Source organism: Rhamphochromis longiceps, linkage group LG18 (assembly GCF_057381845.1).
Source record: "Rhamphochromis longiceps isolate RC_006_pf linkage group LG18, R_longiceps_female_GT1.1, whole genome shotgun sequence".
In the NCBI taxonomy this organism is placed as follows: Eukaryota; Metazoa; Chordata; class Actinopteri; order Cichliformes; family Cichlidae; genus Rhamphochromis; species Rhamphochromis longiceps.
The window spans coordinates 11356954-11374389 of record NC_140574.1 but is presented as its reverse complement, the minus strand read 5'-3'; the positions used below and the strand labels follow the sequence as shown (position 1 = coordinate 11374389).

At 41.7% G+C, this 17436-nt stretch overlaps 1 protein-coding gene across 1 annotated transcript; it reads left to right on the top strand.

The window, feature by feature from the left end:
• Positions 1–11546: 11546 nt before the first annotated feature.
• tmem200cb (transmembrane protein 200C, genome duplicate b) lies at positions 11547–16521 on the top strand. Its single transcript, XM_085389441.1, has 2 exons — positions 11547–11660; positions 14228–16521. The coding sequence occupies exon 2, from the start codon at positions 14261–14263 to the stop codon at positions 15809–15811; it is 1551 nt and encodes a 516-aa protein (XP_085245567.1). The 5' UTR covers positions 11547–11660; positions 14228–14260; the 3' UTR covers positions 15812–16521.
• Positions 16522–17436: the final 915 nt, after the last annotated feature.

Here is a 17436-nt window from a genome sequence, read left to right as displayed (position 1 = left end):
GTTTTCCAGGTTTGGATCGTCATCTCTTCATCTAATTACACTAAATGAATTTACATCACTAATCAAGATGACTCCATGCAACCTTATGGAGGCTGTCCTTGATAACACTGTTACATTATTCACCTTTCATCAGTCGCGCAGCTGGTGGAAACAGAGATGTTAAAGGGCTTTGGCACAACCCAGCCAGAAGTGACATTATCAGCTGAACATTCTTTGCTATGGATCCTCATGCTGGAGCTAGACTGTAAGTACTGCCAGCTTTTTCCTGTGGTAGACCATGGCAGTGCTGAGACTAAATCCATCTTCCCTCACCATGTGGTAACCTCAAGAGGATGATGACTCACGGTGGCTTCTGTAACAGCCCCCCCCTCCGCCAAGACCCAGTGCCCCTGCTGGCACTTGTCCTTTCAGCAGAGGAAGACATGTGACTTATCAGAAACGGGCTGCATGGTGTTGTCTCACGTGGCACACCATGTCAGCAGCACCTTTGTAATGTCAAAGAATGTCTAGCTGCTTCTTGGTTGAGTTTCCTCCTCCTGGTCTTGCAGTTCGAGTCCTCTGATAGACGCCTTGTTAAGGTCATGGTCCTCATCCTGAGACTCACCAGACTCTGGAGAGTGTTAAATGTCACTTTAAGAACCTTCCAGTGTCGCGTTTTCTATATCTGAAACTGAAAATTTAACTAGTGTGGAATGGGAGACCAGTGCTCAACACAGCGGCATTCAGTCTGTTTTCCCTCAGGCCAAGGTTAAAGAAATAGTTTGACATATTGAGAAATAAACTTTCTTGCCAAGAGAAATCAAAAGCTTAATACCGCTTTATTCGATCCCCGACTACGATCTCTATTCTTAAAATATAAAGCAAGTGGTTATAGTTCAGCACAACTACTAATGTGGCCTTCTTCTAAATATCTCTAATTAACCAGTATTATATTATAAAAAATTTTGAGGGCAACAAAATGATATTAGTGTAAAAACTGCATGAAAGTCTCCTTTTTGTAGTGACTTTTAGTGTCAGTCGCTTTCAGTGAATACGACCTCCTTGTTAAACAAACAGTTTCTTCCTAGTCTTCTGCTGAGATGCACAAAGCTATGCACCGTCATAGCTTTACCCACAGTTGGCATCTGACATCAAAATCACAGCTCAGCATCATTCAGCCCCTATGTAGAATGTGCCCACAGTGTTCGTTTCAGCCTACGCAACTCTGTGGATATATGTATGCCACGCTCTGCATTTAATCTCAGTGTGCACATCTATCCATCACTATGAGCAGCAAATTCACATAGACCATCAGATGTGTGTGTTAGTTTTAAGGAGAGTGTATTATTAGGCCATTCTGTCTTGAATCATTTCTTTCCCGTTGTTCAAGGCAGCATCTGGCGTAACACTCCTTTGTCCCTCAGTGGGAATTGCCTTCAGGAACTCAGCCTCCACCTTAAAGGAGCCATTTAAGCACTCCAGGCAAATCTGTCACCGATGGATGAACAACAGCAGCTGACAAGTAGATAAAGCCTCGCTGATCAGCAATAATGGACAATTGAGTGGAAAAATGATTGGCTGTGGTGAAAAATGGTGGGGTGGATTGTAATGCAAGTCACAAAGTACTGACGTCAGGGGTACAATTTAGTGTTAACAATTGATCTGTCCAGTTCACAATGTTTGGATAACTGAGTGTCTGAACACTCAGTGCCAGAGGAAGGATTAGTGCTTATTCAAACAAATCCAAAAGTTAGAGAGAGACTGAATAAAATAAACCAAAAGATAAAGATGTAAAGGAAATGATGGATGGATGGATGGATGGATGGATGGATGGATGGATGGATGGATGGATGGATGGATGGGACAACTGTAAAAAACTAACAAGAAGGCATGATACTTATTACACTGGCACCTCATTGTTAATGTGGCCACTTGGAAGCAATAGAGTGGAGCAGGTTGTTACCATATAATTGCTTTTTAACTTATATAATGAATGAAGGGATATATGGTCTGTGTCTGCCCGCATGTTTGCCCTGTGATTGACTGGTGACCTATCCAACTAGTGTACAGATTTCAACAGCACATCTCAGTTTTTCCAGATGATAAAGCAATTCTGCTGTAATAAATGAAAGAAATATTTTAGCGTGACTCTTTGGGCTTCAGTTATAAGACATAAATGTGTAAAATAACAGAAAATTCTGGTAGCTCGTTGTCTAGATGGCCCTGTAATTATAAAACAGAAAGTTATTCTATTTATTTGTGAAAAAAACAGGAACTTTACTGTTATTTAATTATTTATTTATTTAATTACTTCAGTGTAATATGGATAAACGGGGGAGATTTTAAGCTTTTATGACTTCCTTTACACTTTCCAAAGGCATCCAGTGGGCCTGATTAGACTCTTTGCCGGATCGATTCTGGCCCCCGGACCTTATGTTTGACACCCCTGCTTTAGAGTATAATTACTGTAAGCAATCCATGCACATTGTCACATTGTTCTCTCATTTTCATTTGACAAATTGATCTTATAAAAGGAAGATGAATTATAGCTTCTTTAAATGAGATCTGCAGGTCACTTCCTGGCCATTGATTTTTCCTTAAAGAAGATTCATTGTTAACGTTTACAAAGCACAGCAAAATGCACAGGATCACTGACATAAAACAAACTTAAAGCAGACTCAGAGCACATAAGCAGACATTAGGCTCTGCCCTGCCTGCATCAATAATGTAGTTAAAACAATGGTGTGGATCGGTCATTGTCCCGCTACACTCCACTGTTCGAAGTGGGTTTTTTTGGGAACACAGGATAGTGATGAGTAGGCATTCTCGCTGGACCATTTGATCTTAGGCCAGTGTACAGACTGCTTTGTTGCTCTATTTTCCTTTCCTTTCCTGTTTTCCTGTCTCCCACTCTTGCTAGAAAAAGGTGGCAGTGGGTGAGTGTACACTATGTTCGAGTAATTTAACACAACATGTTCCGCTGCGTGCACTCATAATTTTTGGAGCCTTTTTGGCAGTGGGTACTGTTTACTATGATAGCCAGGGCTGTGATAAAATTGTTATGTGTGTGTTGTTTTTTTTGTTGGGTTTTTTTTTAGCCTTTTGGGCTCTGTTTTTAGGAAATATAATAAAAAGATCCATAACAAATGTCAGACATCAGAGATTCTGGTCTCACATGTCCTAGCCAGATAACCAGCATAACAAAGCTGACTTTTACCATGTAAAATAAGAAAACCTACTGTTGTCAGCTGTGGATTTAGCTGAGCTACATGTTCATGCTAACATGGACATTGTCAACATGACTTGCTGAAGTTCAAAACTGAGCAACAGAATGGGGAAGAAAGGTGATTTAAGTGACTTTGAACATGGCATCGTTGCTGGTGCCAGACCAGCTGGTCTGAGTATTTCAGAAACTGCTGATCTACAAAGATTTTTCCACACAACCATCTGTGGGGTTTACAGGGAAAGGCCAGAAAAAGAGACTATATCCAGTGAAGGGCAGTTCCCTTAGTGATAATGTGTTATTGATCCCAGAGGTCAGAGGAGAATGGCCAAACTACTTCAAGTTGACAGGTAGGCAAAAGTAACTCAAACAACCAATTGTTACAACCAAAGCAGAAGAGCATCTCTGAACAGGCAGTATATTGGACCTTGAAGATTGGAAAAACATTGCGTAGTCTGGTGAGCCATGATTTCTGCTGCAAAATTCTAAATTTAGGGTCAGAATTTGATGTGAACAACTTGAAAGCATGGATTCATCCTGCCTTATATCAATCATTCAGGCAGCTGGTAGTGGTGTAATATGTGGAGAATATTTTCTTGGTAGATTCTGGTAAGCATTTTTGAAACACCACAGTCTACCTGAGTATTGTTGATGATCATGTCTATTTTTTCATGACCACAGTGTAACCATGTTTTGATAGCTGCTTCCAAAAAGATAGCGCACCATGTTATAAAGTTTAGATAATCTCAAACTGGTTTCATGAAGTTCTAGCTATGCTAGCTAACAAGCTAGAACATAGCAACTAGGTTCCTAGTACATATCATGTAACATTTTGGTGCAGGTTTTAGAGTATGTTTACAGAGATTTAGGATGTCTACATTACATGTTTTGTAATATCTGTTCTAACTTTCCTAAATGTCTCCTGTGGAAAATACCCTCCACCTAACAAAAAACAAGTAAAACCACAAATTTTCAAAGAACATTACATCCACTCTGGAAACTAAGCTATATTGAAAGCAAAAAAATAAACTGAAACAAAATAAAAAGTAACTAGAAAATACAAACTATAATCTCTATGCCCTGTGTGAATTTGCTCAATAGTCTACTTCCGCATTCTTTTGGGGTGTTTCAGGGACCAAATAAAAAGGTTTTGCCAGATTATTGAACTCCAACATCTGTAAGTAGATAACTATAACTAACATTTTGATTTATATATTGGAACACTGAATTAAATATGTGTATGTTATATAGGTCTTTATGGTACTGAAACATGCTGTTGGAGCACAGGAGAAACATCAGCGGTTAACAACCAGCTGATGAACATGTCTGAATATTTAGCTGCTTTAGAAACAGATATTTCCCTCAGGAGTTGGTGCGCTGCAGACCAATAACAGCTGGTAGGAAAGTGAATATTGGATTTACTGTTATCATTTAGCCGGAAAGCACAATCCCAAACAGAAGCTAATGGTAATGGATATCAGCTGGCTGTTAAAATTTTCACTGTGCTTTTTTTTTTTTGATGTTATCACTGAAAGCACTTTACACTTCACGCCACACACACTCCTATTCATAAAGAACTAATGATACATTAGTGCAGTTTCCACATCTTGCCCAAGGACACATCAACATCTATAGTTCCAAAGTTGAAACTACAGATCTTCCGATTAGATTGTTCAGCAGCCAGATACGTGTTGGACAATATGTGTGCATTGTGTTGACAGCTGTTGATGGGCTGTCCCAAGTGGTTAAAACATCAATTAATGTGGGTTTAACATCGTTCAGAAGCAGATGGAAAGATTCCTGTGATGCTCTTTGGTTTTCTCCGAAGCATTTTGTTTCTCCACTCAAAATGAAATGTACTACATGAGTGCAGCCTTATTACATCTTCCTCAAAACTTTCTTGCTTTGCTTTGAGCGTTTCTCCATTATTATCCTTCTAATGTCAGCTTTTAATAACGAAGAATAATGACAGTACTGGCTGTGCTTCTCTGAGCCTCACAGCCAGTAATCAGTATTTATTCTGTATCTGTTACATGCTTGTGTGTTAAAGAGAGGTCTGAATCTATGATCCCTTCGCTTTGTCATATTGTCCATTTAAAGTTGTGATGAAAACGAAGGTTAAACAGGTTAGACTATTTTGCAGTTGTGGCTGAAACTGATTATCCGTCCAGATGCACACACAATGATATACAATAGTAACTCCATTCACTCACTTTGTTGGCAGAAGGAAAATTGCCGTCCTCTGAGTATGCTCGGACAGTTGGGATTTCAACTGTCCTTCCAGCAGTAGAGGTTAATTTGCCCGATAACACAAATGAGCCTGAGGCCTGCAAAGGCTTAATTCATTGGGAAATGTTGATTAAAATATTAGCATATGAAAAGATGAATGACCTCAAAGATTCTCTGGATAAAAGCAGTCAAAAGTGGTTGTGTTAGGTCAGCCACTGAGATGAAACCCTTTTGATTGGAAATACATTTTCCGGCTGTTGCTACACAACTGGGAATGTTGTGATGGAGATAAGTGATTAATGTGCTAAATATATGCACTGTAGGATCGACAAGGAAATTGTGTTTCTAAACAATCCGTGTTGTCAAATTTATAGCATATTCGACTCTCCAAAGTCAAACTAATATAATGGAGTCCTTTATCCCAGCAGTCATATCTATCTATCATCCACTGCTGTTTGTGTCACTCAATCTGGTGACTCACAAGTCTTTTGAAATGATTAAAGAGCTTATCCAAAGAAGAAAAACACTTTGGGGAACAATTGGCTTGTTGGTCTCCCATCGCGGCACCTAGTCTCCAAACTTTCTGTGCCACAAAGTTGAGGTAACACTATATGTGTTACACAACAGAAAATAGAAATAGGAGTGGAGCTGTGAAAAAGACAAACTGGCCACATTAGCCTAAAACCCATTTATAGGATTGTGCTAAAATGATGAAAGGCTTCTTTTGCCATAGCCTGCATGTTTTTGAGACTGTGCTCTTGTTTTTTGGGGGGGTTTGTGTGTGCGTGTGTCCGTTTTCCAACATAGCGTTCTAGTTTCCTCTCAACTTTTTTGTTTTGAATTCTTCCATAAATCAAGCAGTGTTTGCAGTCATATCGGTACTTTTGCTTTCTCATTCTGCAGCTTTTGACTCATCTGAGAATGCATGACGTAACCGAAGGTCACGTAGCCCTGTGCGGCCAACGCCAAGATTCCTTCCACTTGGTTTACCTGCTCAGGTAATATCGTGTGACTGCTGCTGCTGTATCCATAGCAATGAACCCCTGCAAATGCCCTCGACCCAGGCTCCTCTGACGGGCTGATTAGCATGCATGGATGAGGCCTGAGCCCTTCACTGATTGGTCCTGTCAGTTCCTGGCATGGGTTCTGTCTCACCCCTGCAGAAGACCCAGCTGGCTGTATGCTGCCCTCCCATCAAGCTCACGCCTGCTGCATTCCACATGACTGGACTTGTCCTCCAGGACCCAGAGAACATGCTCCTATACAGTGAGTGTCAGTGCCAGCATGTCTCACTGAATCACATGAACTGACGGTTGTCTTTCTATGCATGTAGCACAAACTGCAGAAGTAGAAGCTCTAAATCTGCAAGAGAAAGAGGGTTGCTTTGACAGTTGTGCAGTGCAATAAATATCAAATGTTCTTATGTCATCCTATTTTTTCCCTGGTTTCTCTGGGTGAGCTCTTTTCATTATCTCCCCATTCCATTTTGAGGGGGCGACTTCTAAAAATGTCAGCTAAAGAATATGCTGTGTACAGCCTGTCAGCTATCACTTTTGCCCTCTCATTTGATTCTCTGTTGCCTCTGTCCCAGCCCTCCAGCCTAAATAAAAAGGAACCTCTTCTAAGGTGTTTTGCGAGGCATTATGAAACGGTTGCCATGGATACCCAGTCTGAACAGGCTCCACATACAGGCAGCAGAATAGAAAATGACAGATGCAATATTTCACATTTCAGAAATTCCTCTTTCTCTCGTCAGCACACAGGCTGATGGACTGTTGTGTTAAAAATGCCAAAGATCAAGACCCTAAAAATAGGTCTGCCGGGCGATGTTGTGGTCCTCATTTGAGGCGCTGCTTGCTTCGTGTTCCACAGTGACTTGAATGGTGTTTTCCGCCTCATTTTGGTTTTTGTTGTTTCTCCCTGAAGAGATGACCTATATTATCTAGGATGGGAGATCAAAGAAGGCTTCCTCACTGATCTTATGAAGCTCGCGTCTTCCAAGCCCCGAGAATTAGTCCAGATTGCGCAACAGCCTCGCTCCCCTGCAAAATGTGGCCATGAAGGCAAACACTGCATGGAAAAACAGCTTCTTTTGTAGTTGTTCAGCCTACAGGGTTCATGATCCTGCAGTTTAGGAATTGCACAGCTTTTTGATGTTCAGGATTGTAATTACTGCCTTTTCTTTAGGTAATGCATACTCGGCACAATTCTGTTTTGTTGCCCAACTGATAATCATATTCAGAGAAAGTTGTGCATAAACTAGGGCTCAATATATGCATTTACTTTTTGAAAAACTTTGGTACAACTCAGTTCAAACTTAAAAGTTGTCCGAGTTTTGTATCTGGGTCTGTTTTATCTTGCAAAAGACACTGGGTCCATATTTTACCCATGAATTCCCATTAGTGTTACAAGCTGATGATATGTGAGCTAATATTGGCCTCTATCCGAGTCCTGGGTCCTTGCTCGCCTATTAATCAGCCATTTACACTATGTGGAAATGAAACAGGGCCACCAGTGGGAACCAGCTACCTGCTGGGAGCAAGCATTCACCTGCTGCTCTCTATTCACACCCTCTCCTGATACTTCCTCATCAATTTATTGGTCTCTCTTCCTGCGATGACTGGGCATCTTGCTCCATTTCCAGCGTGCTGCATGATGTCAGTGACGCATGGCTGCTGAACATAGAACCGGACGGACCCGAAATGCCCATATGTCTCCATGACCTGTATCAGTCTTAGCGCTGTCATGCATCTCATTAGCCACAACCACAATCTGCACATGGACCCAAATGGTCATTCATCAAATGGAGGTCTTCTCCCAACAGCACCTGAGTAGTGGTGCCGAAGATGGTTACTCTGGGAAACTTTGGTGTGATTTATGAGGAGGCCCAACATTCCCATGTTGTGGAAGATAATGAACATAGTGGCTCTATGGGCCAAGAGATTGATGCGTCTGGAGTTAAGCTTTCATTGCAATGGGTTTTGGTAAAGAGTAGAAATTCAGCTTTTTGACCCTGTTTATATACCTGCAGCAATTGGGGAGCTTGGTGGATTCATTGAGTTCTAACAGATAATCTAGTCAAACGATAAGTCTGAGGATATTTCATATTTTCTTGGAAATAACAAAAAAATGGCAAAACCCACAAAATATATAGATGCTGCTAACAACTATTGATTATGTGGCAATATTCTAATAACTTAGAGCTCCACGAATGTAGCTAAACTAGTTAAAAACATCTATGAAGCACATTGTTGCTGGGGGTTTGTTTGTTATAATGAACATGGGCAATGTAATTTGTTTTGTGTCCACCACTCACCCCTCTGCTTTTGTAGCTATTTTTAGAGAGTCAATTGTGTATTCACCTGCAGCTGAAAATAGGCCCCTTAATTTTAGTATGAGTAATGTTTTCTAAAGGTCAGTGCCCAACGGTTTAAGGAGATTATTTTTCAAAGAATTAAAAAATATAATTCGTGTTCTTATTCTGAATATATTTTTGTACAGGCCAGTGGGCACTGGTTAGGGATGTGAGCCCTAAACATTGTTGCCTTTTGTTTTGATTGGATTTGATTTGAAGAAAAAAATCCTTTATCCTTTAATCACTGAGAGCTCAGATCAGAAAAAAATCAGCTTAACTGATGAACCATCATCACTCTTGGTCATCACCTCTAAGAGCTAGAAATGTGGCATGACCTGATCTTTTGAACTGACTCCTAACTTCAGGTGTAATTGTGGCAGCATTTCCTGGGGGCAGCTGATCTCTCGCTGCGCCCACATTCCAAGTTCCTACATTCCCAATTAACTTATGAGACCAAGCTAAGAAAGAAATGAACTGAACGCCCTGCAGCTCCTGAAACTGCTTCAGACGGATCTTTTAGCTGTTAACCGGCATATTACACTCAAAAAGAATGTTGGATGAGGAAATGGAGCCAAAGGACAAAGTGAATGTCTTCTTCTGTGCTGTGGCTGTGCAGATACAGTAACAAAGCTGGTTATGTTTCAGTTGCAGAAGCGCTGGAGCTATTTTTGACACTACAGTATATGAGAGCTTCTCTGTGGAGATACTTCGATATGTGAGAGATGATGTGGGGTTTTTTGTTTTTTGTTTTTGGATAAGGATCAGAATGTTCTATAGAAGCAGATTTGTTAGGGCTTGAATAGAACTGTATATGCAGGGCACATCATTCATAGCGAGCAGGACCGGAGGCTGGTGTTTTAAATAACCGTGACAGACATGATATGATCACTGAGGAATAAATTGAATTATTGAATTACTGCTGATGGAAGACCCAGTATTAGAAGACTAAAACATAGCGAAAGCTCTATATCGCTCTTTCCATCCCATCTTTTTACTTTTTACTTTTTCATATTCCTTCATTTCTTTCCATATGTAGTGAAAACCAGCTGTAATTTATCACTGTGCTGTAGGTGAATTTAATTACCTGGGGAAGTCTTGATAATAAATGATTAAGTATGCAAGGGCATAGTCATTAGGGAAAGTTGGGAAGTCTGCAGATTTTTTTAAGTAGAAGTTTCTACAAAAGTCTGCAGTCTGCTCTTTTTCCTTGTGTTACAGTGGAATACATCTTTGGCGTGGAACACATAGATTGAAGGCGCTGATAGTGGATCCCATCCCATCCTCTATTTGAGACAGCAGAGTGAGCCCAAACTTTATTTGAATTCCCTGCATTTCCTATCTCGCCTGTACTGATAAACAGCAAGAAGAGAAAAAAAAAACCCTTTGAAATACAGTGCAATCAAAAAATAGAGAAAAGTGTCAGGCTAAACTTGTGAATCTGAGAGTGTGATCTCAGGCTGATTACTGATTGGAATGAAGTGTTGTTGAAGGGGGGTGTAATCTCTTGAAAATGAGATCGTACTAGAGAATTGATGTGCAGATAATGATGTGAATAAGTGTGTTGACTGCAGTGCTTTGGATTGCATCTGTTGCTATCTTTAAAAATTATATTTCCAGATGTATATTTAGAACATCAACGATTAAGAGATGCAGGAGGTAAGTATTTCCTCTTTCTTTTTTGCACCAAGCTGCTTTCAAAAGCTGCTTAAAGTGACTGAATTAAAAGTGTAACCACATCAAGACAAGAGATGCTTTCACTTGCCCTTAAAAATAACAGACACACAACTTATATTCAATCAAATATTCAATAAATCATGTTAAGACACGATCTGTGCTGATTCTTTTGCATCACTATCTGTTGACTTATTTTCATGGAACATCATATTTTGGAATGTTTGTTTGCAGTAGCAGGATTTTAAGTCTCTGTCAGAAACACTGAAACGTCTGTTGTGTCACTGTGTCTTACTATACCACACAAGCTTAGAGCTATACAGAAATCTGTTCCAGACCTACAGACCTACAGTGCACCAGTCAACACTGGGGATTAAAGACAGCTCTTTAAAACCCCGTCGGATTATTTACCATGTCTCTGTATATTTCGACTCTGACTGCGGCATGCACGCTAGAGTTTTTTCTCTGTTCCTTTCCTCTAATTTATGCCATAAACAAAACACATTTCTGGGTCATAAATTTGCAGCCAACTCTCTGGAGCATCAGAGCTGAGCTTTGTTATGTGTGCTTCCTCTGGCCAGTGTAGAGCTGCTGCCTCTGTCTCCAGTCTCACATCACTAAAACACATCTGGACTCTGTCATATTTAATTTTGTTAAACACAAAGACACAGCATATAAGCAATTATAGCAATCTAACCCAACTGGGGGGAAGGTAAGGATAGAAAACCAAATGATAGATGATGCATTTGGTGTATTTAAATGTGGACTTCAACTCCACTATGTGCAGTTTTAAACCCATAGTATAGTAATTCACTCATGCATGGTATTTCTGCTTGTTTAACCACATGCAAATGAAAAGCCTGGATGACAAGTTGCAATTGTCATCAAACTCCCCAAACAACAGTGCAAATACATAAATCAAGGAAAGTCTCATGGTGCAGAATCTTTGTCTTTCTATAGAGGTAAGAAATCCTGAAAAATCTGGAGGTGTTTGCAGTATGATAACAGCTCTCCCCTTTCTCGTTACTCAATAATCACCACCAATGGAAATGCGGTTGGCCCGCCCCTGCCGGTCTATTGTGAATCTGCGTTCAACTGGGTACCACTCTTCCAGCCTTGGCACCAAAGTGGCGCACCACGACATGCACAGCTGAACGAGGAGTGCGCCTTTGAAGATGTTTGATTGCCAAGCTACAATTTCTGGTGAGAGACGCGCTGATTTACGATTTTATTTAATCTGCGGTTTTTATCAGGCGGGCTATTTTTCGCGCTTATGAAGCGGGTCTGATTCCCGGTGTCGAGGTAGAACGAGGTTTGTGAAGTGGTTTAATTCTGCGACCGCCTCGTTTAGGTTGGTAGTATTTGTGAAAATCGAGTAAGTCGACATGAGTTTTTGATGTCAGGAAGGCGGTAGACTCAGAGCACTGGGCACTGGAGTCCGTTTACTTTCATTTATGATGCTGCTTTTTATACATATATAAATATTTCGATTGGTCTTCCTGATAGCACGCCTCCTCTTTCAAATGCACGACAGATAAAAATGTGTAAATAGAGCACCATTTCAAATGCGGATCGGCTCATGCCGCTTAACTTTTTTATGGTCGTGGTGTTGCCAATAGATACCGATTTCGCATAAGTTGTGAAGGCAAAGCAGGGAGAGCCGAAGGCATTGCTTGCTATAATTTTTTATTTACGACACAACTCTGAATTGTAGTTTCAGTTATGAAACCACGAGCTTCGTCAGGGCCGTGGAAGAAATATGGATGTTTGTCATCTGTCTGCACCTTGTGAGACCCCCTCCTCCTCCAATACCGTATTTGGCTTTGTGTTGGAGCGAGAAGCGTGCGTCGTGGTTCTGGGCATTTTCACGGCACCCCCAGCTCCACGGCAGCTCGTGTTTGCTTCACGGGATTTTTTACAACAGAAGGGAAACAGATGCGCCCTAATGTCAACAGCCGATTACTCACGCAACATTGCGCGAAAAATGCGCCCCCGCAGCTCAGACGGACTGAGCGTTAAGACCACCCTGGTCTCCGTTTTGCCACACGAGCTGGGGGGGTTTCTTTTTTGGGGGGGCGGGGGCGAACCGACGGGTTGGCAGCTTCCTGTTCAGCACCGCAGACAGAGACAAAATCCGACTTGTCCACACCCGCTTTTGGTCCACGTTACCGCTGCCCTTCTCTCCCCAAACATAGAGAGAGTACCGCCTACGCCTTATCGGTTTTAGTGCAGGTTGAGTTGCTCTCGCCCAGGACGTATTTTGAGTGGTTATTGGATGTGATATACACTGAAAGTCGCTATAAACAGCAGCTGAGTACCTGTGTGATGTTTGCTGAAGCTCAGGTGCAGAGGTCCGTGCTCTACTTTCGTTGGAACAGCATGTAATAACTTGAATTATAAAGGGATTTCGAAGGCCATCGTGATTATTATTTTGTCCCACGACAGCTTTTGAAAACGTCTTATTAAATGGAAGGAGTGTCATGAATAAGTTATTCACGAACCCAAGGTCTAAGTCTTACACAGTCAGGCGTGATTTATAAAATTAAATATCTAGCTATAGACACAATCAGACAGGGGCTAGAATCTGTCTAATTAATCATTCTTATCCTCTGATTGTTATTCACCACATGTGGTTGGTGCGCATCAGCAGATGTCTGTAATCATGATAAGTGTTGGTGGCTTCGTTGCCCTTTGAACCAGAGCTTCTACGATCAGTCAGCAGTGGCTGGTCTGCGTTGCATAATCGTAAAAACCCCAAACAAATTTAAACATCCTACATGGCTGTGTTGCTGTGTAAACACATGGCTAATAGCTCATATTTGCCTTTGTGATGTGGTGTGTGTGTGTGGATGCAGTCATGTTGAAGCACAGCTGCACTGGTTGATGACGAAATGGATTTGGGTGGAAAGCAGGAAGGGATAGTGTTTTATGGGAGAGATTGGTGGAAGAAATGAGAGGCAGAGAAAGAGAAGGAGAGCAAGAAAAACAGAGTGAGGTGGAGAGAACATGCCTGCTGGCCTCCTGTCTGGACACATTACATTTTCATAGGCTGATATCGCACCGGCACAGCTGAATATAGATAACAAGCACTTCTTGTTCTACGCTGTCAACTTGGGTTTTTGTCTGTCTTTTGCTTACGTCTTCAGATTTGTAGATCCAGCAGCAGCAGATGTATACTATCTTTTATTTAGACTCCTTCTGATGACTAATATTTGCCTCTGCCTTTAGTCGGATTAGTGCAAAGAAGCAGGCTAAATAAACCTGTTGCGTAATCTGAGATTCAGGGCTGGATTAAATCACTGGCAGACCATGAAAATTAGCCATGGCCCTCCTTTAGGTCCTCCTTGGACAGATTTTGTTGCTAATATCTTACTAGTATTCCACCTCTGATATTTTTTTTACACCTTAAAGAAATTCTTGACGAGAATTTGATGAAAAATAAAAACATGTCTGTACAGCAGATACACAGCTTGAGCAAAAGTTTTGAAACAGGCAACTTCATTGTACCCAGTAGTAATGAAATCCCTCTGCCAGGTTCTCTAAAGCTCACCAAAGAATTAACTTCTCCCCATGCTTTACACCTTTCTTCTAAACTAACCTTCACATGTTAGCATTTTTATTTTTTTAGAGTGAAACTAGATAAATGCTAAGACTCTTATCGTTTGAGCTTACCGAGATCTGACTTGTAGTAGTATGCAGTATGCAGTAAACATCCTCTCTGCTCTCTCCTCAGGCTTATCTTCTCTCTCTTTTGTTTTGTGTTCTCACAGACTGAGTGACAAGCCTGTGGTGTAGTCGCCACCATGATAGCCACGGGTGGCCTGCTGCGCATGAACAGGCGCCAGGATTCGCTCCGATCGAAAAACCGAGCGGAGAACAAACGGAAGAGGAAATCCAAGAAAAAGAAGAAAAACGATGTGGTGGTGGTGAAGGGCAAACTCAATCTCTGCTCCCCTGCTGGTTTGGTGGCCGCTGTTGGAATTATAGTTCTTATGGTTGGGATTTCCATGGCTGTACTGGGCTACTGGCCCAGCCAGAACCAGCAGCAATACCAGGAGCGCCGCAGAACCGGGGGATTTCACACCAGCAGGATGAGCTATTCCAAAAGTCCTCAGATTACCTCCAACCTGACCCGTGGTGAGCCTTCCTCTGGCCAATCAAATCTGTTCAACCAGAGTCATTCTAACACCAGTGTTTCCAGCCCGTCCCGTCACTGTGGCTTTTTCTGTGACTTCCTGGATAACTATTTGTATTCAGACAACCTGAAAGTCTTCGGACCACTTGTGATGGGAATTGGTATCTTTCTCTTCATTTGTGCTAACGCCGTCCTCCATGAAAACCGAGACAAGAAAACTAAAATCATAAACCTGAGGGATATCTACTCCACAGTGATAGATCTGCACAGCATACGATCAAAGGAGTACTCACCTCTGAACGGCATGGTGAATTACACCCAGTCAAAGAGTGCAGAAGGGCCGTCGGGTACATTCCCAACAAGTGGGATGCTTACTCGCAGTTCCTGGCCCTCCACTGGAATCACTTTCAAAGGTGAGGTAGATGGCGAGGAGGTATTCAGACGCTCCTCATTGGTCAGCAGGCCTCGTAGCTTGTCCAAAGATGTGCAGAGCTTCACAGAGACTGTCTATAGCATCTATAAAGACTACAGCAATAGCAGTGAGCAGGCACCTCAGCCCCGACAATGGGAGACCACCTCCATCGTCACCTCTTCTGTGAACGCTTTTACCCTGCCAGTAATCAAACTGAACAACTGTGAGGTGGGGGAGAAAGCAGAGGCAGAGGGATGCTCAAAGGAGGAGGTTGTTATAGAAGCTGCTGCTGAAAACATAAGTGAGGAGGGACAGGCCAGCAGCAGCAGCCAGAGAGACGTGATGTACGGTAAGCAGAAGGAGGCTTCGATCATGGACTCTCCTCCTCCTCACCGGAGCCACGAGGACACCGACACAGGTATCCAAGAGGGGGTGCCGCAGGCTCAGCGTCAACCGCAGAGGCCTCAGCTGTTTCCGCCATCTCCTGTTGCCAGGGCAATGGGTTCACGGCTGTCGCTCAACTCTCTCACGGATCAGCCCAGGCCAGCACGCCGCTGCAGCTTGTCTGTGTCTGGGTGCCGTCAAGGTGACAGAGCCAGGCGGTTCAGCTACCCCCGTCTGGAGCACTCCAACAGCAAGGGCTACATAAAACTGAATGACCTGGGGGGTGAATCCTTCGAAGCCCCCGACGCAGACACTTCTTTGGTGGCCCCTAAACAGGAAGTAGCAATGGACGCAGCAGCGGCGGAGGAAGAAGCTCAGGGACAGGACAATTTGGCGACACCGAGCACCTCTGGAGAATCCTAGGCCTCTTAAAACTCTTTGATGTCTTGTTATTTGCTTCGCACCCTCTTATGTGATTGCTAATGGGTGAAGCTGGCCATTAGAGAGGAAAGGAAACACGGAGAGTAAGCAACTAAGGACTATTGAAACATAGCCATGAATACTCAAGAGCAAGACTCTTTATAAATACACCAGACCAACAGTTCAAAATTCAGATGTAATTTTTCTATTTTTTCAATGTAGCAAGAGCAATACTAAAGACTTGTAAGGAGATTTAGAAATGGTTTGTAAAAAAAAAAAAAGAAAAGAAAAGAAAATTTGATCAGATGAGGGGTTTTTTTTCTTTTGTATAAGAGTAAGGCAAACATTGTAGCTTGTAGAATTGCCAAAACTTTCACTCTGAACTACTGTCCAACATGTCGTACTGTAGCATTAACATATGCCACAGATATTTAAATAGTCTAGATTTGCTTCTCTGCATTGTTATGTGAATACCACGTGAATAGGTGAACTGAACTGAATCTCAGGTAGATGTCTGGCTTAGGATCGGGACCTTGAGGACAAGGTCTTCCCTATGTGCACACACTTGTTTATATGAAACATTCATGGTTTAATAAATTTGACTGTAACACCTCCATTGGGTCTAATAGATGTCTTTGTGTGATATTAGATTAAATGCCACGAATGCAAAATGGCTTGTTTGCTCCAAATAGTTTCACTTGCGTTAAGAAAAATTAAAAGGATTAAAAAACTGGAAGTCGGACTATGATTGATTGTGTGGCAAACGTAGAGACTGTATGGATTTTTTTTTTCCTGGACTTTAGCCGTACTTCTCATTACTGGGAAACACTGCAGTGGTATTGATGTTTTATTATTTCTGCCAGCTGAACCGAGACCAGTGACCTATAAGTGACCTTTACAACAGTCTTCTTAATAATTGTCTTCACTATTACAAAGGGAAGTTAACAGCTGAGTATCTGCTCAAATGGGTGACAAAATAAACAGGGAAAAATAAAATGGGCGTTTATTGATAATAGTGACTGTCATAACTGTCAGTGCCCAATAACTCACCTGGTTGAGCAGGTGACCCGGAGGTCAAAGGCTGCTGTATAGGGGTCTGAGCACAAGTCTAGATCAGATAGTTTCCTGTGTGTCATTTCCGCACGATCTCTTCTACTGTATTGTCAAATAAGGCCTCAAAATGCTAAAAAAAAAATCCCTTGAAAATCATGTTCAGCTGAGATCTGGCAGATAGATGCTAATCATTCAACAATCCCTTGTATGCAAGCAGGTGCATTTATTACTGTTTCTCCATTTACTTAAACAGATTTTTCCATACAACTTGTATGATTAGCACCAAAAAAAACCCCAAACAGGTAGTATTCAGTTATCCTAAGTGCATCAATACTCCTGTTTTGTGGCAATTTATACATAGAGTTTATCATATGTCTACATGACTTCATCATAATCTGCTACTGTACTATTGTACTTTTTAACCTCACTGCAGTTATAGATACACCTTTAAGTTGTGCACATAAAATACAATAGACTTACTCTATAGCCAGCCCTATATTTTTTTTTAATATAGTTACTTATATGAGATAAATGCATGCCTTGTACTGTTGTAAATGCATATTGCACCACTGCCA